Source organism: Tachyglossus aculeatus, chromosome 9 (assembly GCF_015852505.1).
Source record: "Tachyglossus aculeatus isolate mTacAcu1 chromosome 9, mTacAcu1.pri, whole genome shotgun sequence".
NCBI lineage: Eukaryota > Metazoa > Chordata > Mammalia > Monotremata > Tachyglossidae > Tachyglossus > Tachyglossus aculeatus.
In genome coordinates, this window is record NC_052074.1 from 9,562,967 (window position 1) to 9,588,919 (window position 25,953).

Consider the following 25,953-nt stretch of genomic DNA (forward strand, 5'->3'; position numbering starts at 1 on the left):
TAGAATCTATTGCCTTTTCCTTCCATTATTTCTTATGGTTTGAATAAATGGTAAGGGCATTTCTTTTTCCTCCCCTCTTACCTTAATCCTTTTCTGATTTTTCCAAGGTTCTCATTTCATTTTTGCTTCCCTACCTCTTCTGTTCCTTCGGTAAAGTACATCAGCTTTTTGTCCTCCCTCCCCTTGCCTCCCAGCTGTCAGTCCAGCAACAGCATCTTTGCTGAAATGTTACCCGTTTTTGTCATCATCTTCATCAGTATTTATTGCATGTCTTCTGTATGCAGAGCACTGGCCTAGACACTGGGAAACAAACCATAAAAGTGGAAGACAGGGTCCCTGCTCCTGAGAAGGTTATAATTTAATGGGGGGAACACCGGGTGGTACATTGTAAAATTCTTACAGTGGGAATTTAAACTGTAAGCTCGTTATGGACAGGGAATGTGTCTGCAAATTATGTTTATACTCTCCCAAGTGCTTAGTACAGTGCTCAGGTGCTCACAGGAAGTGCTCAGATACCACTGAATGACTGATTAGACTGTGAGCCCCATAAGGGATAGGGACAGTGCTTAGAACAGTGTTTGACACATAGTAAGTACTTAACAAATACCATAAAAAAAACCCAAAACCAATACATCAGTAAACAGAAAACTAAGCAATTAATGAATAAAAGGTGGAATAAACTGATTTTTACAAGTACTAGGAATGGCTAATGGGATGACTTGGTGAAGGGGTTGGGGCAGGGCAGGAATTTAAAGGAGTGGAGGGATGTGGTCTGCCAGGGGAAGCAAGTTTCAATGCAAGGTGCAAACAGAGATGGGAAAGCTGAAAAATACATCGGTTAGGTGAAACTGCCCACAACCTGGGAACAGTTTGAGTGGCACGTTTAGGGATCTGGAGGGGTCCAGAAACTACCTGCCTTCATGAGGGTTTTAGAACTGAGAATAGGTCCTCCAAGGCCCACTCGGACAGCCTTATGGAAATCTAGGGTGGGGACTTCTTTTAGTGGAGAAAGTCAAAATACCAGGAAATGTGCTGCCAGAGTTTGGAACGCCAACAGAATTTGTCACTGTTTTTTATTGCTAGGAAAAAAAAAACCCTCTAAATCATTGTGTTATGCAGTGAATGTGAGTCAGTTAATAAAACGTAGGAGTGGAATATTTTCAAGTAAAGCCACTTTAATTTGTCAGGAGCAGCTCTGGAGACTAACATCTCTTCTGTCCGTTGAACAGACTTTAAGCATTCCCTATAAAACAGAATGAGGCTTAAATGCTGAACTCATTTGATGAGGCGAGCATCAGAGTGACTTGATCCCTTCTTTGAAGGAAGATTTTTTTTTTCTTTTGGCAAGAATGAGCAATCATTTTGAAGTTTCAGACCCGGGTAGGTTAAAGGTGTACCAGGTGGAGCTTGTGGCAACAGGATAGTTTCTTATGTTGTGGGAAATTGTGTTCAAGAAGGCTGATTTCAGTTTGGGCCTAGATCTACTGCCTTCCTTTGGTCACTCACCGGTTCACATCTTTTTTTTTATCAAAGCTGAGGGTGTAAAATATTCACTTTTCTGTTTCAAAGAGCAATTTTAAACCCAGTTGTATTTTGTAAAGAAGCTCTGTTTTTTTGGTTTTGTGAAATCAACTTAGGTCTTAAAGAGGTAGGGGCAAGTGAGGAAGAATTGAAAACGGACCATGCTAGAGGGATGCTGTAAGTTTATGTTTCAACCCAATAGTCTGTACATTTTCTACATTAAATTGTGCACTCACCTTGCCCTTTTCTTTTAGAGAAAAAAAAAGAATGACCAGGCAAATAAATAGTGCTTGTGTGCGGGTACTTAATCAGCAACAATGTTGTGGAAAATTACAGAGCACGGTACATGGTGATGAAAGTAAAAAAAAATGTAATATTAGGAGTTTTGTATATTTGAAACAGAGGCAAATTTAAGCAGGAGATGTAACAAGGTTTCTTTAAAGGTCCACTCAGTTTTGCCCTACCACCTATTTTCAATGCATGTTTTGGCCAGAACGTAATTAGGAAATTGGGGAATGGTCTTCTGCTAGTGTGGTGCCTGTTTGGGCCCAGTGGGCCATGTAATCAAAGAACCTGTTTGCATTCAGCATTAGAATAGGTGAGTACCATGGGGTGAATTTCACAAGAATGCATTCCTCATGTTACAGGAAAACTGGGTAAACTGTGTTCTCTGTGTTCTAGAGGAGTTATTTTGTTCTTTTATCCCCTTTATTTTAATCCAGATGTTTTCTCCTTGTCGGAGTGAAACCTAGGGATTAAGTTAGTCTGGGGAGAGATTTACCTCCTGACTATCAGAACTAATGTTGTGAAATTGAAGATCGAGAGTTCCAGTTTGTGAATCTGTAGGTCCTTGAACAAATGACATGACACTTGTGATCCTCGTCAAGCTATCCCTCGCCTCTTTGGTCATTTAGCATCCACCCCCACAGATGGGTCACTTAAACCCCTTTCAGTTGAGCAACTGAGGGCTCAGAATAAAGCTTTTCATAAAAGCTCCTTTCCCCTTCCCCTACATTTATCCAGGACTGCTACTGTCCTGCCTCATGACCACCTTTTTTCCCCAGCTCACTTGCCATTCCTGAATAACTCCTTCATCCCAGTCCTGAGAGTTGCCATGGACAATTGCATTTGACCGAGATCACCCTGATCCCCATCCAGGGGCTTTCCTGTATGGAAAATGGGACCTGTTATAATCTGAATGATGGAGAATCGAAACAACAAAATGTCCTCCCTAGGAAATAGTGTACTGGCCTTTTGAAATTTTATTTTGGTGAATCTAGAATGTTCCGGCTCACTATAGCCTCATTTCCTTCTTTCAGAGTAGCTATTGACCTTAGCTGTATAATCACTGCATTTCAATAAGGTGAGGTTGGAGAAATTCAGCGACAGTAAGTGATTTTAATTTGCATCTCCTTTTCTCTAGATTCACTGTCCAGCTGTGCAAATGTACGTTTCTTTTAAAAATGTAATGAAAGGAATCGGGGTAAGAATCCCTTTCACAGCCCTTCAAGAACAGGCCAGCATTATAGTATTCAGGTCCAAACTGCTTTTGCTTCTTCAAGACTTTGGTTTCATTGTGTTAACTGGCAGCAATCTGCAGTTTGGAGTATTAGATAAAGAAATGCCTACACATCCTGGCAGAGCAAATTCTTGAATTGTTGCCAGGTCTGTTGTTGAGTAAAGTTGTTTTTTTTTTAACTAAGAATAGTTTCCCATTGGATATTAGCAGTTGTGAATTCTTGGTTAAAATTACATGCTTTTCAGCACCCATTCCTCAGGAGAGGTAACAGATTGATTTAATTCTGTATTTCATATGATGTGTGACTGTTCACATATCTAATGGAAATTGGGGGAATGAATAGCTTTCCAGGTTGTCAGTGTTCCCTTTAAGGAAATGGGAACAGAAGTAAGTTTTCACAGCTATTTTTAGTTTTGCATGATTAACTAGAATTAAAGAACAAGGAGTGGAAAGAAACAGTCCACCTAGATTACACTTGATATTTACATATTTGATAGATTAGCAGAGCAGTTGTACACAGGCAGAATAATTGTAGAATAATTAATTTTTTCTCAGTGAACTTCAATAGCTTCCTTTAGCATATGGCAAAAGACCATTCTCAATGGTATCATCATCATTAATGGTATTTATTGAGTGCTCACTAGGTGCAGAACACTGTACCAAGTGCTTGGGAGAGTTGAATAAAACAGAGTTGCTAGACAGTTCCGTGCCGACCATGAGCTTACAGTCTTAGTTAACCATCCTACTTTAAGTTTAAAATAATAAATAATAATAATAATAATAATGGCATTTATTAAGCACTTACTATGTGCAAGGCACTGTTCTAAGTGCTGGGGGTATACAAGGTGATCAGGTTGTCCCACAGGAGGCTCACAGTCTTCATCCCCATTTTACAGATGAGGTAACTGAGGCCCAGAGAAGTTAAGTGACTTGCCCAAAGTCACACAGCTGACAAGTGGCAGAGGCAGGATTCGAACCCATGACCTCTGACACCAAAGTCCGTGCTCTTTCCATTGAGCCATGCTGCTTCTCTGTCAAAGATATCTGTCAAAGATATCTTAATATGAAATATATTAGGTGAAAACCAATTCCAGTTCTCCTTTAAATCCAGTCAGTACCTAGTGCCAAGCTATTTGAATGCAGCTTCAATAATTTTCACCCAAGGGAGGGCTTGTTAGTAAATAAGCACAAAAGCCAAGGTCTCTGTTAAAAGATTTATTGGTGAATAGTCATAGGCCTAATCTTATTGTACACTGATGTCGTATACTGTTGTAAATGAATACTCAAAAAAATGAATGAATAACACTTGGCCTTCCAGCTGAATTCTCTTCTTTGTATTGCTTTCCGTTTTCCGCTGGCTTCATTGGCTTTGCAGGGGCCTCTGTAGTCTGGAAGTTCTCTTTGCAAAAGGTGGGCCCACTGCCAGGACAGTTTAGCCTCTGTTCTCCCATCCCCGCCCCACACTCAGTCCTGGGTTCATCCATCCCTTCTAGGAGATAATGATAATAATAATAATAATAATGATGGCATTTATTAAGCGCTTACTATGTGCAAAGCGCTGTTCTAAGCACTTGGGGAGGTTACAAGGTGATCAGGTTGTCCCACGGGGGGCTCACAGTCTTCATCCCCATTTTACAGATGAGGTCACCGAGGCCCAGAGAAGTGAAGTGACTTGCCCAAAGTCACACAGCTGACAAGGATGCTGTTACACAGCCATCTTGCCCAGTTTTGCTTTGCTGTTTTTGTCTTTCCTGGTGTGGCCCAGCACAAGGCCATGAAAAGCAACAACAGAGCATTGAGGGATAATATTTTTCTAATCTTAAAAGGAGACACAGTCATTCTTCTATATTCAAGGCCCTACTGAGAACTCACCTCCTCCAGGAGGCCTTCCCAGACTGAGCCCCTTCCTTCCTCTCCCCCTCGTCCCCCTCTCTATCCCCCTCATCTTACCTCCTTCCCTTCCCCACGGCGCCTGTATATATGTATATATGTTTGTACATATTTATTACTTTATTTACGTATTTATTTTACTTGTACATATCTATTCTATTTATTTTATTTTGTTAGTATGTTTGGTTTGATTGATTCTCTGTCTCCCCCTTTTAGACTGTGAGCCCACTGTTGGGAAGGGACTGCCTCTATATGTTGCCAACTTGTACTTCCCAAGCACTTAGTACAGTACTCTGCACACAGTAAGCGCTCAATAAATACGATTGATAATGATGATGATATCTGCAGAAGTCCCAACCTTGTCAAGAAGCAACATGGTCTAGTGGGTAGAGCATGGGTCTGAGGGTCAGAAGGACCTGGATTCTAATCTGCCATTTGTCTGCTGTATGACCCTGGGCAAGTCACTTAACCTCTCTGTGCCTCAGTTCCCAAGCGCTTAGTACAGTGCTCTGCACATAGTAAGCGCTCAATAAATACGATTGATTGATTGATTATCTCATCTGTGCAATGGGGATTAAGGCTGTGGGACAGAACTGTGCCCAATCTGATTAGCTTGTGTCTACCCCAGCGCTTAGTACAGTGCCCGTCTCATAGTAAGCGTTAAATACAATTAGAAAAAAGTCCAAAGCTTTTCATGGCATCAGTTATCACATCAGCAGCTCACTGCAGGAATCTCTGGGTTACTGATGCTACGTACATCATTTCCAAGTTAGAATTATTTCAGTGTTCTGATTGTGAGATTGTGCTTTGTGGGTCAGTTACAAACAGGCACCAGTGAAGGTGTCTCCCCCAGAATAGATTATATTTCAGCCACCCCAGCCCTGCTGTACCTTGTAGAATTTTTCTTCTTCCTCCTTATGGCAGTGACTGTTCGGGGTGAGTGCCCAGAAAATCTGTGGTATTCATTATAAGATACCAGGTCATTAAGGGTATTCTGTATTTGGTTCTGTATACCAAAAGAGAAAACCCAGTTGACCACACAATAGTAGTTTTACAGAGTATTATTCATTCATTCATTCATTCATATTTATTGAGCGCTTACTGTGTGCAGAGCACTGTACTAAGCACTTGGGAAGTACAAGTCGGCAACATAGAGAGGCGGTCCCTACCCAACAACGAGCTCACAGTCTAGAAGGGGGAGACAGACAACAAAACAAAACATGGAGACAGGTGTCAAAATCTTCAGAACAAATAAAATTAAAGCTATATGCGCATCATTAACAACATAAATAGTAAATATGTACAAGCAAAATAGAGTAATAAATCTGTACAAATATATATATATATATATATACAAGTGCTGTGGGGAGGGGAAGGAGGTAGGGCGGGGGGGCTCAGTCTGGGAAGGCCTCCTGGAGGAGGTGAGCTCTCAGTAGAGCTGTGAAGGGAGGAAGAGAGCTAGCTTGGTGGATGTGTGGAGGGAGGGATATTTTTGGCATGAAGATGAGTAGTCTAACTTTAAAACAGGTATCATCAAGAAGTTGAGGGGCTAGTTTTAGCCCAGCCAAAATTTCTGCTTGCCTCACCTTTTTTTCCACCCTTCTCCTGACTAATAATGTCTTCTCAATCGTCCCAGTTATTTGAGTCAGGGCAAAGGTTTGCTTGAAAGCAGAACACCAGTAATCAGTACTGTGGTGTATCCTTCAGTTCAGACAGCGCTGGTGATGTATGTGTTTTCGATTAGAACACCTTCTTACCTCACCCTGTTACATAGGGAGGAATTGAAAATTTCCCACTAACCTTTTTGTAGGTTCCGACCTTGGTTTTGTACGATCATCAATCGTATTTATTGAGCGCTTACTGTGTGCACAGCACTGTACTAAGCGCTTGGGAAGTACAAGTTGGCAACATATAGAGACAGTCCCTACCCAACAGTGGGCTCACAGTCTAAAAGGGGGAGACAGAGAACAAAACCAAACATACTAACAAAATAAAATAAATAGAATAGATATGCACAAGTAAAATAAATAAATAAATAGAGTAATAAATATGTACAAACATATAAACATATATACAGGTGCTGTGGGGAAGGGAAGGAGGTAAGATGGGGGGATGGAGGGGGGATGAGGGAGAGAGGAAGGAAGGGGCTCAGTCTGGGAAGGCCTCCTGGAGTAGGTGAGCTATTTTCTATCAGCTGGGGGCACTATCTGTTATTCCACAGTATCCCCTGTTATTCCACAGTATCCCCAAGTATTCCTTTCAGTTAAGAGGAGGAGAGAGCGGGAGCCCAGGATGATGGTAGCTGTGTGGTAGTGGAGAAACCAACAGGCGCTAAGCCACTTTCCAGTTACTGGCTTACCACCTCTAGACTCATTGTGGGTAGGGAATGTTTCTGTTATTTTGTTATATTGTACTCTCCCAAGTGCTTAATACAGTGTTTTGCACACAGTAAGCGCTCAATAAATACAATTGATTGATTATCACCCTCTTGGCACAAATGTCAGGCCTTGTCAACTCCCTGCCAGTCTTCTATTGTTCTGGTCGCTTATAAGATGTAGAACAAGGTGTTCTGTTTATTCTTCCTTCTCTTTCCACCCGCAGTCCCCAAAAAACACTTCCGCTGCCACTCCCCTAGTCCTTAGAGTGTTTCTTTGCCTCTCGGCTTGCTTTGGGGCCTGAACTCCAATCTCCCGTGTAGCAGTGCCCATTGGCCATGGACGATCTTTAAGAAAAAAGAATCGTCATTCCATTGCCCGGGTAGCTTAGTTATCTTCCTGCTCCAAGGCAGCAGGTGGGACCAGGTGATTTTTCTCAGTTCCGTCCAGCACTCAGATTCAGTGATGGCCTAGCTCAGGACATGAAGCATAAACAAACTTCATAATTCACCCGCCTGGCCTTTTTCTTTTCAAAAGCACAGACTGCGGCCTGCAGATGAGCTCCAGCGATCTTCGATGATAACACACGTACCCGATCTGAAAGACCAGTCCTCCTTGTGACACTAGCATCCTCTTGCATGTGGGCAGTGCAGATTTGAAAGGCGGTCGACAGTGGAGCTGAAAACCCAGTGCTCTGTTTTATGCTCCACATCAGATTATTTTGAAAGTAATTTTAAAATAACTACAACTGCAAGGTGGTGGGTTCAGTAGATAGCTGTTTGGGTTTTTAATAGTACTCTCCTCTACAGTTGTGATACCTCTAGTTCAAACTGGAGCACAACTGAGGATCAGGGTTAGGAGGACTTAACGTTCACATAATAATAAGGGGTTTACATCTCGGTTAAGTATATTTTTACCCACATTTCCTTCCTTCCCGCCTAGTCACACTGCTATTGTGAAATTCCACTTAACTGACTCGAGAGGCTTATTGGAGAAGTTGTTCATTTTACCACGATGTAACAGGAAACTGACTTGTGTATGACTGACTTTTGGTGCCAACTTTAAATCTTGTATCGCCGTTTTGAGTTTCTTTAAGCGGTGGAATAAATCACAGACTATACCTAAATATTGTGCTTCTGGTGGCAGTTAGAGGGAAGAAAGGAACTTCTTTGGGGATTTGATTACAGTATCAGTTCTTTATCCTGGATCTCTTCTCCTCATTTTGTTTGAATTAATTTAGACAGCTTATGCTTGTGCTTTTCTGCCCAAACTTTCCAATATGGCAGTGTAGCTAGAGCAAATTTTAGACAAAACTCTGTTCACAATTTAATGATGAAAACAGGAGCATGAAAGAGAATCTCTCCTGCAAAGGGACTGTGCATGCCCTCTGCCCAGAGGAGGAAGACTCTGAATGACTTTAAATGAGAACTGTAACATTCAAATCTAGGTCTCTTGGCTTTTGTATATTTTATGGCCAGGTCATTGCATTGTGGAGTATTACACTTTTACTTAACTTGAGGGTTGCTACAAGAAAATTGTGAGGAGGGGAAGAGAAAAAGGGAAAAAAAAGGAGTCTGGTGCCATCCGGGAATTACATCATGTCAGGTCCCCAACCCGGATGATTAGGAAATTAACAGTGTTAGCTACTCCAGTTTGTACAAGTTGGTGGGATAAATGCACTGCTAATGGAAATAAACTATTTTTCGGTTGTTAGATAATAGAAATAGCAGACATGTTCCCTGACCATAACAGGCTTAAAGTCTTTAGACGAGTGTACACCGTTTAGGAGGCGGAATTGGGGAGGTGGAAGGGATAGGAGAATTAGCACTGTACTAAGCACCAGGATAGATATAAGATAGTTAGGCTTGTAATATATTTTCCCCTTTAGCATGGGCCCTCAGGAAAGAGCCCCACTGAAGATTCAAGTCTGCCTGTATGGAGAGATCCTTGTACTACTAGTACTGTCAATGCCCCTTTCCTCCCCATAGAAGCCAAAACTCAAAATGCTGGAGAAAATTTTGCACAGACTTAGTTCTCCCCACTCCTAATGATTGGTCTTAGTATGAAGAAAACATTTCTGAGGAACAAATGAGAACATAGAATTTAACTGGAAGTTTAGTTTGGCCCTAAATTATCATTTTTCCATTCAAAACTATCAAAACCATTTTTTTCCTTGTTTTGTAAAATAGTAGCAAATATTTCATGGGACTGAAAATCCAAAAGTTCCCTGCCCATGGACAAAAGTGATTGAAAAGCAAATTTAACAACAAAGCAAAATTCTACTCCTTGTTTTTCCTCTGACAGCAATAATTTGTACATGGGTATTTGTTGTAAAAAATGTGTTGTATTTCAGAAGGAAGCATTGGTTGGTTGTACTGCGGAAGCATCTTGAATTGATTATTTTTTTTTTATTCCGTTTGGTTCACATTAACAGACTTGTTTTAAAGCCAAACAAACAAATCGCCAGTGATGTATATTGTTGAATCATAAAAGGTGCCAGCATTTTGAGAGTAACTGAGGATAAAGTCTGTATTTTGGACAAAGATTCTCCAGAAACTTGAGTAAAAATGCTACAGAAACTCTGTACTAGTGAATGAGTAGAGATTGTAGTTGTTCCTCTTTTTTAAAACAGGCAACGTACTTAGAGGAAAGTCATTATTTTGTTAAATCAATTTGGCCCCCCTCAGCATCTCAGTGACTCCTTCCTGGAGAGAGCATGCTTCTCTCTTCTAATGGACAAGTTCCCTAGAGAGAACTACATGTGCAAGGCCCCACATGGGTAATTAACCTATTCTTATTTTCATGTTCTTGGCAGACAGTGTGGATGATGGGGCATACTTGATCTCGTGTAAATACAATCACAAAAATCGACCCCCACTCTTAAACCCCAGGTCTAAAGGAAACCTGGGGGTGAGCCTAGAATACCTTTGATATTTCGCCCTCTTCCTTCTGTTTCCACTTCATTTGGTTTTCCAGTGAGTTTGGGGTTTCAGAAAAAAACCGAGTTTTCAGAATGTAGTGATGATGAGAACAATAGAAGGAAAGAAGAATGGCTAGTGAAGGGTTTGCCTTCCAACTGACCTCTCAAGGTACATGATTTCCAAGCCTCTGAAATCCTTAGCTAGGTGGGTGGGTACTTCTCCAGCTGCATTAAAGGTGAGTCTTCACTGAATAAAGTGAAATGAAATTTGACAGTTAGCCAGCCAATTTGATCAACATAGGCAAGCAGACTGGGTTTTGAGGCCAAATATATCTGCTGCGATCAAATTTTATTGATCAGTTTCACCACCTAATACGTGTTTACTTCACAGTGTTCAGCATAGATTCAGTCTTAATAAACTTTATGACAGGAAGCATGACTTGCAGCTTCAGAGTGAGATTCAGCAGGAGAAAGGGAGGCCTGAACTCATTCTTCTCCATATCCTTTCTTTCAATCAAGCAATCATATTTATTGAGCGCTTACTACGTGCCTAGCACTGTAGTAAGCATGTGGGAGAATATAATACAACAGAAAAAGCAGATGTGTTCCCTGCCCATAATGAGCTTAGAGTCTAGAGATGAGCAAACACTCTCTAGGAGGTGGATGTGGGGAGGTGGAAGGGAGAGGAGAATTAGGGATAGAGGAGAACAGAATCTGCCACTGTGTCCTGCCCTTTAACCACTGAGGACAGCCTTAGAACATTTTAATACAATTTCCTAGATCCCTCTCTCATCTTATGCTCTTGTCAATCTCCCCCTTCCAGGACCTCTGCCAAGTTTTTCCTCGGTGGATAATTTTTGGTTTGTTTGTTTTTTGGTGTATGTGTGTGTTTTGTATATATAATATATATATATATTTATATATATATATATAAATAAAACCTTGCAGCTCCCTCTTCTTTCTGGTTAGATGCATATATTCCCTCTTGAAACCCTAATTACCTTAAAATAAAAAAAAGATTTGGGAGCCCACCTTACTTAGGTTCTGCTCCACAGGAGTATCAGTGTGGTTTGTAAATGCTTATTTGGAGCAGAATCATCTCTTGGGTTTCTATTCCCTTCTTCCTCTAAGATTGAATGAATGAAAGTCTCCCAACTTTGTAGTTCAGTTTGAGAAAGAGGAAGTACATTTTCCTTTTAATTGACTCCAAGATCAAGCCATAATAAATTTGGCACACTATATGTTTTTACCATATAAATTTAGGACTCTTGGTTCAACTTCTTGTTGTTTTTCTTTAGGCATATGAGTTTTTTTCTGTCATTTTTCTTGTCCTTCCCACCCCCATTTGTGGGCCCAGATTACCTAGAACTAAAATATTTTTTGTTATTTTGTGAGCAATGAGGTCATTCTCTACCTGGCCCAAGGTGTTGTGAGAGTAAATGTAACACAGCAAAGGAGCTTCAGGGGAGTGGGGAGAAGTGCACAACTTTTTTATTTAGCTGTCAGATCCACTTATTAAATCAGTGTATTTGAGATGAGAGGAAGAAATGGGTGAAACAATTATAGGTTTGGAGAAAAGAATAGGAAGTAGACCATATCCTGATGATCACTAGCCTCCAGTATTAAATTGCATATAAATAAAAGAGTGGTTGACGTGGCTCCTCCAATCTTCTCCTGAATTTTCAGAGAACCCAATCCTCAGAATTTGATCCTGATCAGAGCCAGCATCCTTCTAAATGTATTTAGTGAGTCTTGCATTTGCTCCCAGCTGGATATACAGAGAGATTTAATGTTGAAAGGCAAGCAGGCTAAAACGGAGAGAAGGGAACAGTGCCATATAGGCCATGGTAGCTACTAGGAGCCACATAAACTCCAGTAGCAGCCTCAGTGGATCTCTCAATCCAGTCTGATATAGTGAGATATCCTGAAAACATGGGACCAAGTAATCCTCCTTTTATTACGCTTTCTTGGAGGAAACAAGTCTCAGACGGTTTTGGTTTCTGTTGGGAGCAAAGGGTGAGATTATTTTGGTTTTGTTTTAAATGGTAGACCTGACTGTCTTTTGTCGGGGAGCTTCTATTTTCTGGTTTAGATGGAACTGCATTCAAAATCAGTCAATCAGTGGTATTAATTGAGTGCTTACTGAGTGCAGAGCACTGTACTAAGGGTTTGATCCCCAAACCTTCAAAAATGTTATTCTCCCTTTACCCCATGCAAATAATTGAAATAAAAATTCACTTAATTGGCCGATGAAGGGGCTTAGGTTCCAGACTTGATGGCTTTCAAGTTCCAGTGCTAGAAAGATTGCAGATTATGGCAGAGGACAGGACGTTCTGGAGAAAGTATAATAATAATAATAATGATATTTGTTAAGCACTTACTATGTGCAGAGCACTGTTCTAAGCGCTGGGGGGATACAAGGTGATCAGGTTGTCCCATGTGGGGCTCACAATCTTAATCCCCATTTTACAGATGAGGTAACTGAGGCACAGAGAAGTTAAGCGACTTGCCCAAAGTCACACAGCTGGTAAGTGGTGGAGCCGGGATTAGAACCCATGACCTCTGACTCCCACTGAGCCATGCTGCTACTGTGTATATCCATGGAGTCTCCATGAATTGGAAATGACTCAACGGCACATAATAATAATAATATGTAACTTTATTAATTGAAACAGAGCGAAAAAAGAACTTTCATCTCAGGATTCCAAGTTGATAGAGATCTTTGGGAGGAAGGCATGGAACTGAGTCTCACCGTGGCTAACTGTCATTTTTTTTTTTGAGCTTCCATTTCCATTAAATAATGGCCGATTCTACCAAGGCTTCAGTTTTGAAGTGGGCCTCGAAACAGGAAAGTTGAAATGCCCCAACGAGCCTGGGCCAGTGTGGGGATATGGGGTAGAGGTGGAGGAAAACAAGTGCTTTGTGAATTGAGGCTGTATTCACAGAGTGTAGGCTGCAGTATTTAATGTGCTGTTTGTTTTCATTTTGCCGGAGCTGAGCTCACATCGCGGAAATCTTGTGCCTCAATCTGAGAACAAGAATAATATGATATTAATGGAATCGACGCGGGGGATCTCGAGAGGGAACAGACAGGAACTTTTTCCTCTGAGCTGCTAGGCCGTACAGTTTACTTTGCAGTTTTCGTTGGAGGCATCCCAGTGGCCTGCTGTGTGTTTCTGCCTGTCGGCGCTTGGAAGAAGACAGCTGCTGACATCTACTTTCTTAGGGGAGTTGGAAAGAAAAAGGGTGTGCTTCCAATTCCACCTTGATTTATCAGGAATATCCCCTCCATTTTGGAAAATAATAATGATAATAATTGTGGTATTTGTTAAGCACTTACTATATTCCAGGCACTGTACCAAGATCTGGGTTAGGTACAAAATCATCATCATCATCATCAGTCGTATTTATTGAGCGCTTACTATGTGCAGAGCACTGTACTAAGCGCTTGGGAAGTACAAGTTGGCAACATATAGAGACAGTCCCTACCCAACAGTGGGCTCACAGTCTAAAAGGGGGAGACAGAGAACAAAACCAAACATACTAACAAAATAAATAAATAGAATAGATATGTACAAATAAAATAAATAAATAAATAGAGTAAAAAAATATGTACAAACATATATACATATATACAGGTGCTGTGGGGAAGGGAAGGAGGTAAGATGGGGGGGATGGAGAGGGGGACGAGGGGGAGAGGAAGGAAGGGGCTGAGTCTGGGAAGGCCTCCTGGAGGAGGTGAGCTCTCAGCAGGGCCTTGAAGGGAGGAAGAGAGCTAGCTTGGCGGATGGGCAGGTTGGACACAATCCCTGTCCCACATGGAGTTACAGGATTGAGAAAAGGTGATGAATCCCCATTTTACAGATGAGGAAGCTGACACAGAGAAGTTAAGTGAGTTGCCCAGGGTCACACAGCAGACAAATGGTGGATCTGGAATTAGAACCGAAGTCCTCTGATTCCCAGGTCCGCGCTCTTTCCACTAGGCTACACTGATTCCTTTTCGATTCAATTTGATGTATTTTAACTTCAAGGTCTGTGTTATTTGGAAGATGGGGATAAACAGATTTGGATAAATTACTCCAAAACTTCATTAGAACTTTCTTCAGGTGGCTTATTTTTCTACTATAGCTTATTCAGGCGATAACAAGAGATGGCCAGAAAGAGATACCAGAATTGAAAAGTGATCTGCAACTTTTCTCTTGGGCTGGTCCTGAGAGTTATACTGAGGTCTTTTTGTAACCTAGATGGGAATCAGAATTGAACTCCTGACATTCTTTGTGATAACATTTTCCAATTTAACAGAGTTTGAGTTATTCCTCAAGCTTTTTGTTATTTCCATATGTAAAATCAGAACAGCTTCTGTCACAGCTGAATTTGTACTAAGGCTGAATGGAAATATTTACTGGTTCAATTACTGGTGCAATGAAGATTCACAGAGTTCTTATCAAGAAGTCGAAGTCAATAGAAAAATGTGAGTTACATTTTAGCGGAAGTACTAGAAGCATTAGAGTAGGGCAAGGTGCCAATGAAAACAATATTCAGCACAACTGGAAATGACCATATTTAAATCAATTCATCTAGATGAGAGAAATAGCATGTTTAATCCTCTCATGATTTTTCTCTCTGTATTCAATCAGTCACTAGTATTTATTGAGTCCTTGTTATAGAAGGCACTTGTGAATTGAAATCCAAAGGAAACGAAGGGCTGCTTTTAATTTTGAAATTAGATCCCCTGATTTTGGGATAGGATTCAGAGAGATTTAACTTTGAAAAATGATAACATTTGGAAATTATGAAGGAGATGTGTTTAGAATCACAAATACTTTATTTTTACTATAAATGTGTCTCCTGGCTTTGTAGTTTAATAGTAATAATGACGGTGATATGTTTATGATAGTGGTTACTTGCAAGAAATGAGTTGACGTTTAAAGCATCATAAGGAGATCCTAATTACCAGAGAATAAATCATTCAAGTTTTTTTTTTTTCTTTTTCTTATGTTCTTCCAGTCTATAGCTTCTGCAGACATGGATTTCAACCAGCTGGAGGCATTCCTGACCGCTCAAACCAAAAAACAAGGTGGAATCACCAGCGATCAAGCTGCAGTCATTTCCAAATTCTGGAAGAACCACAAAATGAAAATCCGAGAAAGCCTGATTAATCAAAGCCGATGGGAAAACACTCTTAAAGCCATGAACTGGAGAGTTGATTTGAAGTCCCAGTCGAGACACGTAGATCAAATTAACACTCCTGTTGCCATAGTAGAGCTGGAACTGGGGAAGAATGGACAGGTGAGTTAATCTTCACTGTTCAACTTGAGAAACGCTGAATTTGTTCTTTCACTATTGTATGGCAAAGGAATTATAACTAAAATGACTTTGGTATATTACTGTTCCTTGCCCTCTTATTTTGCTATAGTCTCTGGACTAGTGTCAGCATTTATTAGACATTTTCTACATTCCTGGCACATTCTAGAATCACCAGACTTCATTTCTTTTCACCTTCATGCAAAGCCATATTATTTTTAGATTTTTGTACCTTCATATTGTGATTTTTCAGCATCCATCAGAGAGGGTTGGAGCGTCTTGTAGGCAGGGTGGCATCTTCCTCTCCCCCTCGTCCCCCTCTCCATCCCCCCATCTTACCTCTTTCCCTTCCCCACAGCACCTGTATATATGTATATATGTTTGTACATATTTATTACTCTATTTATCTATTTATTTTACTTGTACATATCTATTCTATTTATTTTATTTTGTTAGTATGTTTGGTTTTGTTCTCTGTCTCCCCTTTTTAGACTGTGAGCCCACTATTGGGTAGGGACTGTCTCTATGTGTTGCCAAGTTGTACTTCCCAAGCGCTTAGTACAGTGCTCTGCACACAGTAAGCGCTCAATAAATACGACTGGTGATGATGATGATCTTGTCAGAGAAGTGTTGCAGGGCACCTGCCTACCTGCTTTCCTCTTTCATTCCTCTTCCCAAGTAGGCTGCGTCGTGTAATGGCTGGGTTCTGGGGACCCACAAACCCAGACCAGGCCTAGGAGTCCAGAAGACCCAGAGGGACAATCCTGAAGTCCCTCTGGGATGGAGGGATATGGAGGATCCTTGCTAAACTGGGACACCCAAGATTTTCCTCTCTCTTCAGTGGAAGTCCCTGGAGCTTGCCCTCCAACTTGCAGAGCTGGCGTAGGTCTGTGGCAGGCACTGGCCCGGCCCATCTCACACTTTGGCCATGAGTTTTCCAAGGTGACCTTGAGCCAAATAAACAAGGTCTGCCTGTTCCTAAAGCCGCAGCTCTGGACCTAGGAAAATAAAGTTTGCAAGAAGTGGAAAGATAAATAGGAGAAGGAAAATTGCAAAAAAAAAAAAAAAATGTAGGTGAGTGAGTGGGACCCAGAGTAGGGGAAAGATAAATTAAATAAGCCTAGGTAAGCAAATGAGAAGATGAAATGGTTAGGATGGTGGTATTTTTTGGGGGTTTTTGTTGTGTGTGTGTTTAGGAGAAAGAATGAATGATCAGAAAAGCCACAACAAAGTAGTAGGAAGCTTGGGTTCAGAAGAATAAGAAGCTAGTCTTTCAGTCAATCAACCAGTCAATCGTATTTATTGAGTGCTTACTGTGTGCAGAGCACTGTACTAAGCGCTTGGGAAGTACAAGTTGGCAACATATAGAGACAGTCCCTACCCAACAGTGGGCTCACAGTCTAAAAGGGGGAGACAGAGAACAAAACCAAAGATACTAATAAAATAAATAGAATAGATATGTACAAGTAAAATAAATAAATAAATAGAGTAATAAATATGTACAAACATATATACATATATACAGGTGCTGTGGGGAAGGGAAGGAGGTAAGATGGGGGGGATGGAGAAGGGGACGAGTATCCTCAACTACTAGTGTCGACCTGCCAGAAGAGCCAGAATCAGCACAACTTCTCATTAAGCCATTTGACTTTATGCTTACATAAAGAGATCTAATTAAGAGAATTAGTAATTGGTTTATGTACCTGTTGTTTATGGGAAAAAAAATAATGTCTAGTTGGGTACAGTAATCTAGATCTTTGAATAAGTTAATTTGATTTTTTACAATATGAAATTATTGAGATAATGAAATACGAATGTTCTCGTTACATCCTTTAATGTGGAATTTATCTATTTGCCTCCATTAAGATATGGACTGTAGCACAAAGATTTCTTTTGAATCTCCCCTTCAAATTTTAGGAACTTTAGGAAGTTCCTTTCTTTAATTCTTAAGATGGTTAGTTTGCTGTTAATTTTCTTCATTGCTAATCTAAAATTGTATCATTTTGTTATATAAAAAATGTCTTTCCAAAAACTGTTCAGGGGATAGTTCATTCATATGCTGCAGAGTTAATTTTGCTGCTGATTCAGGTGTAAATTATTCAAAAGGGAGCATTTTGATTTAGCCACTTGATCATAGGATATGTATGTGTGGCATTTATATTATGAAAATGTTGTTAATATTTTATTTGTTTAAATGTATAATGTAAGGAGTCCAAGAGCTACTCACATTGTTCCAAATCCAAAACTCAGTTAGTCAAGTGGAGAAATTTGGCCATAAATCATTAAGTCTTTTCAATTTATAGTTACCACCAACTAGAAAACAGGTGTGAAAATAATAATAGTAATAATAGTTGTGGTATTAAATGCTTAACTCTGTGCCAAGCACTGGGATTGATATAATCCAATCAGATAAAAAATGAGCCTCTTTTTAAAACTGAGGCAAACTATGTACTAGCTGCTGGTCTGATTTTGTTTTTTGTATTTTTAATTCATTCAATCATATTAATTGAGCACTTACTGTGTGCAGAGCACTGTACTAAGAGCTTGATTTTATGTGGAGGTGCTTATTGCAGTGCTCATGAATGGGAGGTGGGGAAATAAGCATACCTGCCGTTTTCAGGCCCTTCCTGAAAATTCCAATTTCTTGGAATTAACTGTCCTTTGCAGGAGCTGACATTTGCGGGTACTTGTAGGAGTCCAATGCTATCAAGACCCCTTTTTATATTCTGTGGAGACCAGGGATTTTTAGTGTAGTAATCCACACCATTTTAATTTTTGGCTTGAGTTCTATTTTTCTTGTCTTGTGCGGGAACAGTGACTGGAATTAGAGTAACTTTTCAGCTCAAGGATCTGCCCCCTCAAGGTTTCCAATAACTTGACTATAGACAAAAGTAATAATAATTATAAAAATGGTGGTATTTGTGACTGGAATTAGAGTAACTTTTCAGCTCAAGGATCTGCACCCTCAAGGTTTCCAATAACTTGACTATAGACAAAAGTAATAATAATTATAAAAATGGTGGTATTTGTTAGCACTTCCTATGTACCAAGCGCTGGGGTAGATCCAAGATAACCAGGTAGAACACAATCTCTGTCCCACATGGAGTTGATAATCTAAAGAGGAGGGTGAACTGGTATTGCATCCCCGTTTTGCTGCGGAGGAAACTGAGGCACAGGGTTAAGTGACTTACCCAAGGTCACACAGCAGGCAAGAGGTGGAGCAGAATTAGAACCCAGGTCCTCTGACTTGCAGACTCGTGCTTGTTCCACTGAGCCACACTGCTGCTTCACAAAAGAACAGTATACACTTGTTTGGAGTAGGACACAGTTTCTATCTGTGTCTTGGCTTTGCAGCAATCAGAAAGTTTGGGAGGGCAGAAGAGCCAGAGGGCCCAGGAGGTGGGAAAAGACGGACTCTGTATGGTTGACATTTGTGAACTCCATTCTCTGCACCCCTCTCCCTCTCCACATTCCTGAGACCTCATTTAAGAAACATTGCTCTACAGTGCAAGGAACACTTGAGTTTTTTAAAAGCTCTGATTTAATAGCATTAATTTTTCATACGAGAGGCTCAGAGTGTTTGGTTTCATTAATCTGCAAACTCCTCTAAGAGGTAGCTGGGTAAAGAGGTGCCAACTTGTCGTCGCGAGTGCAGGGCTAAAAAGAAGTAAGGGATTTTAGGGGAGATGGAGCGGTGAGCCCACTGTTGGGTAGGGACTGTCTCTATATGTTGCCAACTTGTACTTCCCAAGCGCTTAGTACAGTGCTCTGCAAACAGTAAGTGCTCAATAAGTACGATTGATTGATTGATTGAGACAGGGCAGGCTTCAATCAGTCAGTAGTATTTTTTGAGCATCTACTATGCACAGAGCACTCTGTTAAGCATTTGGATCAGTGCAATAGTGTAACTAGACATGATTCCTGTACGTAAGGATTTCACAATCCAGGAAACAACTGTTTTGAGTCTTTTTTGCCCAAGTTTGGTCAGAGACCTGGGATGCAGCTTCTGGTGGGTAGGGAGCCCATCTGTCAACTCTTTTGAATCAGTCAATCAATCAATCATATTTATTGAGCGCTTACTGTGTGCAGAGCACTGTACTAAGCGCTTGGGAAGTGCAAGCTGGCAACATATAGAGACAGTCCCTACCCAACAGGAGGGTACTTTGAACTTTCCCAAGTGCTTAGTGTAGTGCTCTGCACACAGTAAGTGCCCAATAAATGCCACCAATTGGTCGATTGAGTGGGGTGGAAAGTCCAGCCCAAGCAGCTTTGGGGACCACTGCTGCCATGACCTCTGTAGAGTGGATACCCAAGACTGGGTGGACAGAGCTCTCACTTTACAGGTGGAGTCACTGTGGCTCTGATTGTACAAGAGCCACTAGGACTCAACCAAAACAAGAGCAAAATACATAATGATTTATTTGTGTGCTTCCTGCTTTGAGCCCATTGATTTGGCCACCGGAGCATTTGAGAGCTTCGTCCCCCTTTCCATCCCCCCACATCTTACCTCCTTCCCTTCCCCACAGCACCTGTATATATGTATATATGTTTGTACATATTTATTACTCTATTTTACTTGTACATATCTATTCTATTTATTTTATTTTGTTAGTATGTTTGGTTTTGTTCTCTGTCTCCCCCTTTTAGACTGTGAGCCCACTGTTGGGTAGGGACCGTCTCTATATGTTGCCAATTTGTACTTCCCAAGCGCTTAGTACAGTGCTCTGCACATAGTAAGCGCTCAATAAATACGATTGATGATATGTATAGCCTTCACCAACTTTTGGCAATTCACCTTGGCTTTAGCCATTGACTTCGTTTGAAAATAATTGGGATCATATGATAGAATTAGTAAAAAAAATAGGTTGATTGAACTTCCATCTCCCCTTACTAGGTCATAAGTGTCATGGCTTGCTGCTGTTGTGTGTCCCATCAGTAAGGGTCAAACGGAAGCTGATCCCAAGATTAGTTTAATAGTAGCCATTCTTGCTTTTTGTAGCCAGGCCTAAAGGCCCTTCCTGGAATTTGTTTGCAGCCACTGTGGTTTATTTTCCAAAGAAATCTTTGATTAACTTCAGGAAGCCACCCAGCTTCAAAACAGGCCATGGGGTTTAGTATTTGTTTGGACTGCTCACCCTTTGCTTTCAAGAAAACATTTCTGTTTTGGATTTTCTCTGTCAGCTTTACTAGAGTATGACCATCAGCTTGAGAGAGAGAGAGACTGATGTGTATGACCTTGAATTAGGCAAATCTTCCTCCCAGCTAAGGATTTTTGGCAAGACCCAAGTTGTTCCCAGGTTCTGCTTCCGGAGCAGCTTTTAGGCCTAAGGTGTGACCTTCAAATAAATAACAAACGAGAAAAAAGTAGTTCTCAAACCAAAGGCTGGTGTCAGCGAGGTAAAAAGTTGAAATAATAGTGCTAGAAAAGAACTCCTCATTCAGCTTCTGACCATTTTCGTCCCTGAGACTGCCAGTTTTTTTTTCCAAACTTCAGGAAAATCAAGGTTCCACACTCCGATACACTGTGGAGGCAGCAAAGCCAAGCTCATTGCAGCTCAGATAGCCCTGCTGGCTACGTGGGAGGATGAGTCAATACCACCAGCATGCCACAATAGTGTCTCATCTCAAACCAGAGGAGAGTGGTGGTATTCAAGATTGGTGGGGGTCATTCAGGTTACCCCAGATTCAGCTTGCCTTAGGTACCTCAACTGTAAAATGTGGATTAAGACTGTGAGCCCCATGTGGGACATGGACAGTTTCCAACCTGATTAGCTTGTGTCTACCCCAGTGCTTAGTACAGTGCCTGGCCCGAAGTAAGTGCTTAACAAATACCTTTTTTTACAAAATTCAGAAGCATAAATTAAAGGGCAACTCATCACTGCTGACCATCTGGGAGACTAAAGCAGGGGGCAGATGGGTTTTGTTGCGGCATTCCAGAAAGTTATGTTTTTGTTTGAGCAATTGTGTTAATGTTAGCAAATACAGTTTTGTTTTTTTTTAAAGAGCCAAGTATAAAACCTAGGTCCTCCAACTTTGAGCCCTGTGCTCTTTCCACTAGGCTCCACTGCCTTGCTGTTTGTTCTCACCTTGTAACCTCCCCAGTGCTTAGAACATCATCAATCGTATTTATTGAGCGCTTACTATGTGCAGAGCACTGTACTAAGCGCTTGGGAAGTACAAATTGGCAACATATAGAGACAGTCCCTACCCAACAGTGGGCTCACAGTCTAAAAGGGGAAGACAGAGAACAAAACCAAACATACTAACAAAATAAAATAAATAGAATAGATATGTCCAAGTAAACAGTAGAACAGTGCTCTGCCCATAGTAAATGCTTAACAAATGCCATTATTATTATTGAGAACAAGTGGAAAAACCTCACTAGGAAGAGGGCAAGACATTTCATACACTCAGTGAAAGTTCCTTGGTTTCTTAAACCACGTGAGACTTTGAGAATGCCTGTGATTCTCTGTAGAAAAATGCACTCTTACTTGAAATTAAGTGGGAGAAAATTTGAGAGACCATTTGTCAGCAGGGAAAAAATTTGCTGAAAATAATGAGAGTTTGGTTGCAAGGGAGAATTTGTAAGTTTCTCTACCTCTACCACCATGTTCAGTATCCCTTCATTCCTTCCCACACTTTTTGATTTCTGTTCCACAGTTTCCTGCCTAGTCACTCATTTTGTGAATGTCCTCTCTCAGTTCATGCTGCTTTGGCAGCATTTGCTGCCGCTTTCCAGGACATAAAATATTTGGCCTAGCCTTTAGCTTGCCCAACTTTTCATTTCTGAAGGGGACGTCAGGTTTCAGGTTGCTACAAAGTTATGCACTCTTGCACTTATGCTCAATTTTAGCTCCTGAGCCTGAGTAGGAACAGTTTTTATGCTTATAAGGGAGTGCCCAACGTCTTTGCTTCCATTTCCCGTTCTGAAATTGCTATTGACTGCGGGGCAAGTGATTTGGATACATACACAAGAGGAAGGTGTGAGAATGAGCATATAATCTCTACCCTCCCTTCATTTTTGAAAATGACGCTACTGATAGCAAAATGCTGTCCATGTGTGCAGTTGTGCCTAGAAAGACTAATGTCTGATATAAATTCAGAGCCTTTATCAGTAGGGTTTCTGGCTCTCTTCCCATTTGACTGTCTGTTGTTTTTTTAGGATGAAAAGTGCATTTAAAAATCAGCAGCCATGTATTTGCATACATAACATTATTTCTTCTGAAACCACCAGTCATACTGCTTCAGTATTTCTCGGGCTCTACCATCCCAGGGAAAAACGTCAAAGCAGGATATTTTTTATGGTAATGCATACCTACCATTCTTACACTCTCTGATGTGGTGGAGTGAATTAAGCAACGCGGATTGCCAGCCCAATCCATTTTCCAGTACTGAACAAGAAATAATTTTTCTTCAGTAGAAGTAGTGTCTGAATAAATCCCATGAATACCCTGGGCATAGGAGATGAGCAATTCCTGTCTGAAGGAACAATAATAAGTATATAACTCACACTCAACTGGCTCTTGAGTACAAGCCCTGGATCATTGAAATTAGCTATACCTCAAAGAGGTCCCAAAGTGGTCATATGTCCTTCAATCCAAAGTCCTATGGGTTCCAGACTCTAAGACAATTTAGACGTCTCTTCAATTTTTCTGTCCTCTTGAAAGTATAACCAGTTGCAAAAATTCCCTGCCAAAATAATTGCAGGTAGAGTCTGCCTTTGAATTTCGGGTAGCCTTTCTTGAGGTATTGGTCATTTTTTATGATAATTCTCATTTTTGCTTATAGTAATAATTGTGGTATTTGTTAATGTGCCAGGCCCTCTACTAATTGCTGAGGTAGATACCAGGCAACTGGGTTGGAGGCAGTCTCTGTCCCACATGGGGCTTGCAGTTTTAATCCCCGTTGTACAGATGAAGTAACTGAGGCACAGAGAAGTGAAGTGACTTGCCTAAGGTCACACAGCAGACAAGTGGCGGAGTCAAGATTAGAACCAGGTCCTTCTGACTCCCAGGCCAGTGGTCTATCCATAAGGCCAAGCTGCCTCCCGCTTTGTCTACTTCCCACCTTGTCCGCTTTGTGTAGCATTTCATTTTGTAAAAAGGCTCAGAACTCCATCAACATCCCTTTCTGACTCCTCGCTTATCAGGTTTGCCCACAGGAGACAGGAGAAATTTGCCACATCCTAAGGGCTAAATCATCTAGCTAAAGAGTCTTAGTCGTTCCTTCACTACCCACCCCACAACTCCCAGTTTGCCCTCTCTGATAGTGCTGCACTCTCATGCATTCTGGGCTTTCGTGCAGCCTTCTCTGCACTAATGAGTACAAATTATCTGTGGGTTAAGATCCTGAAATCTGAATTTTCCATTTACTGCATGGCCTTTTCAAGGCCAAGCTGGTAGCCAACATTCCAGGCCTCTATTATCCATTGGGTTTGTCTTCCAGCCAACTGATTGGGGAGCCAAAAATGGGCTCCTCCGCCTCTGTTAATCTTATTTGTCTCAGAACAGCTCATCACACACTGATTCCCGTCCTCTCAAAACAATTCAAATTCTCTAAGCTGATCCTGGTATCTGCTGATCATCAGGCTGCCTTGTGTTTTACAGGACCGGGACCATGTTTAGCTCTGCAGTGAATGCACAGCCTCGCTCTGACCCCAAGGTGATACCTGTCGCTGAATATACTCATCTGTCTGAAATACTGGTTGACACCTGGCCCCCAGTTCCTTACACCTGGCCCCCAGTTCCTTCCCCAGCAGGCAGCTGTGGTCAGGATGGATAGGCTTAACTGCTCCAGTTGATAGAGAGAAGTGAGGCTTATAGTGAGGCTTGTGATTCAGTTGACCAAAGTTGCAGCACTGCACTGGCACTGCCTATATCCTCAGACTGGTGAAGAGGCCAGGAAGTTTAGAGCAGCACACTTTGGAGTGGTATTGGGTCAAGAAGCCCATATTCTGCAGGTGGATCAGGAAAGCTTAAAGAGGAACGCAGAATTCTGCCACTTTTGGGTCAATGTGATCAGTAATATGAACTCCAGCCAGGAAGAAGGAAAGTTCTGGGTTTAAAAAACCAAGCTTGGGATGGCTTTCTTGTTTGTTTATTAAGATTCTGATCCATTTGTCTTGTCTTATGCCGTTGAGTTGTTTCCGACCCATAGTGACACCACGGACACGTCTCTCCCAGAACACCCCGCTCTCCATCTGCAATTATTTTGATAGTATATCCATAGAATTTTCTTGGTAAAAATACGGAAGTAGTTTACCATTGCCACCTTCCACATAGTACACTCTAGTCTCCGCCCTCGACTCGCTCCCATGCCGCTGAGCATGGGTGAGTTTTGATTTGTAGCAGATTGCCTTCCACTCAGTAGCTACTGCCCAAGCTAGGAATGGAATGGGTATGCCTCTGCTTGACTCTCCCTCCCGTAGCCAAGGCTGGTAGAGTACTGGAAACTCTCCAGGTGCGACCCTGAGTGGGATCTCATCCACTACCCATGATCAATTTGAATAATTTGAAAGCTTCTTGCCTGCCGGTCCCAGTAGCAGAGATAGCCTGAGCTCCTGTTCTGTGACTGGGTTTTCACTTTTTGAAGAAAGGTCATCTGAAGTGCATGTTCTGGGGAAGCGATCTTGAGTTACAGGGAAATGAGCTTGAGTTTCGGTGGTGAATCACAATGATTCAGGGAGAACCAAAATCAGTTTAGAATGTCCTTTTTGCAGATAGATACATTTCCCATTTTAAGGACATATGGGAAGAAGCATGGCCTAGTGGAAAGAGCTCGGGCCTGGGAGTTATAAGGATCTGGCTTCTAATCCTGATTCTGCCGCCTGTCTGCTGTATGACCTTGGTCAAGTCCCTTCACTTCCCTGTCTTCAATTACCTCATTTGTAAAATGGTGATTGAGATGTGAGCCCCATGTGGGACAAGGATTATGCCCAACCTGATTAGTTTGTATCTACTCCAGCACTTAGAACAGTGCTTGACACATAGTGAGCCCTTTACAAGTACCAGCATCATCCTGTCTACTATGTGTATCATTTATTTGTTTGTGCATTTATATGGATATATAAATAGTCAAAAGGGACAATTCTTTGGGGCATTCTGTTAGCCAGTACTGATTTGGCTTTTTCAGTCTCTTTCTCTCACACTGTCACTCACCCTCTCTGAGGGGATTTCACTGCCAGTAGCATCTTATCCTTCAACTCTCTACACTCTCTATACTACCATCTCACACCCAAATCCAGAAGGAAGTGGTTTTAGGATTTTCACAACATAAAGCCCTGATTGCTGGGACATGGCATTTGCCCTTTCAGCTGCATCTTGCACTAGTGTATTTTCCTTTGGCCCTGGTCAAGGGAATGGCTGGTATGACTTAGGTCAGAAGACCAAGTGTCAAGATGAGTGCTTGTTCCGGGACTAGGGGAC

The 25,953-nt window shown here is 41.4% G+C and overlaps 1 protein-coding gene and 1 non-coding gene across 2 annotated transcripts in view; one reads left to right on the forward strand and one right to left on the reverse strand.

The window, feature by feature from the left end:
- Positions 1-25,953, forward strand: part of COMMD1 (copper metabolism domain containing 1) — a 142,323-nt gene that overhangs the window by 37,331 nt on the left and 79,039 nt on the right. The window contains exon 2 of the mRNA XM_038751579.1: positions 15,233-15,514. Within this exon, the coding sequence (XP_038607507.1) occupies positions 15,233-15,514 (282 nt within the window). The remainder of the gene's footprint in view (positions 1-15,232; positions 15,515-25,953) is intronic.
- On the reverse strand, positions 24,869-25,006 carry LOC119932766. Its single transcript, XR_005452500.1, has one exon. It is a non-coding gene; the product is annotated as a small nucleolar RNA SNORA7 (small nucleolar RNA).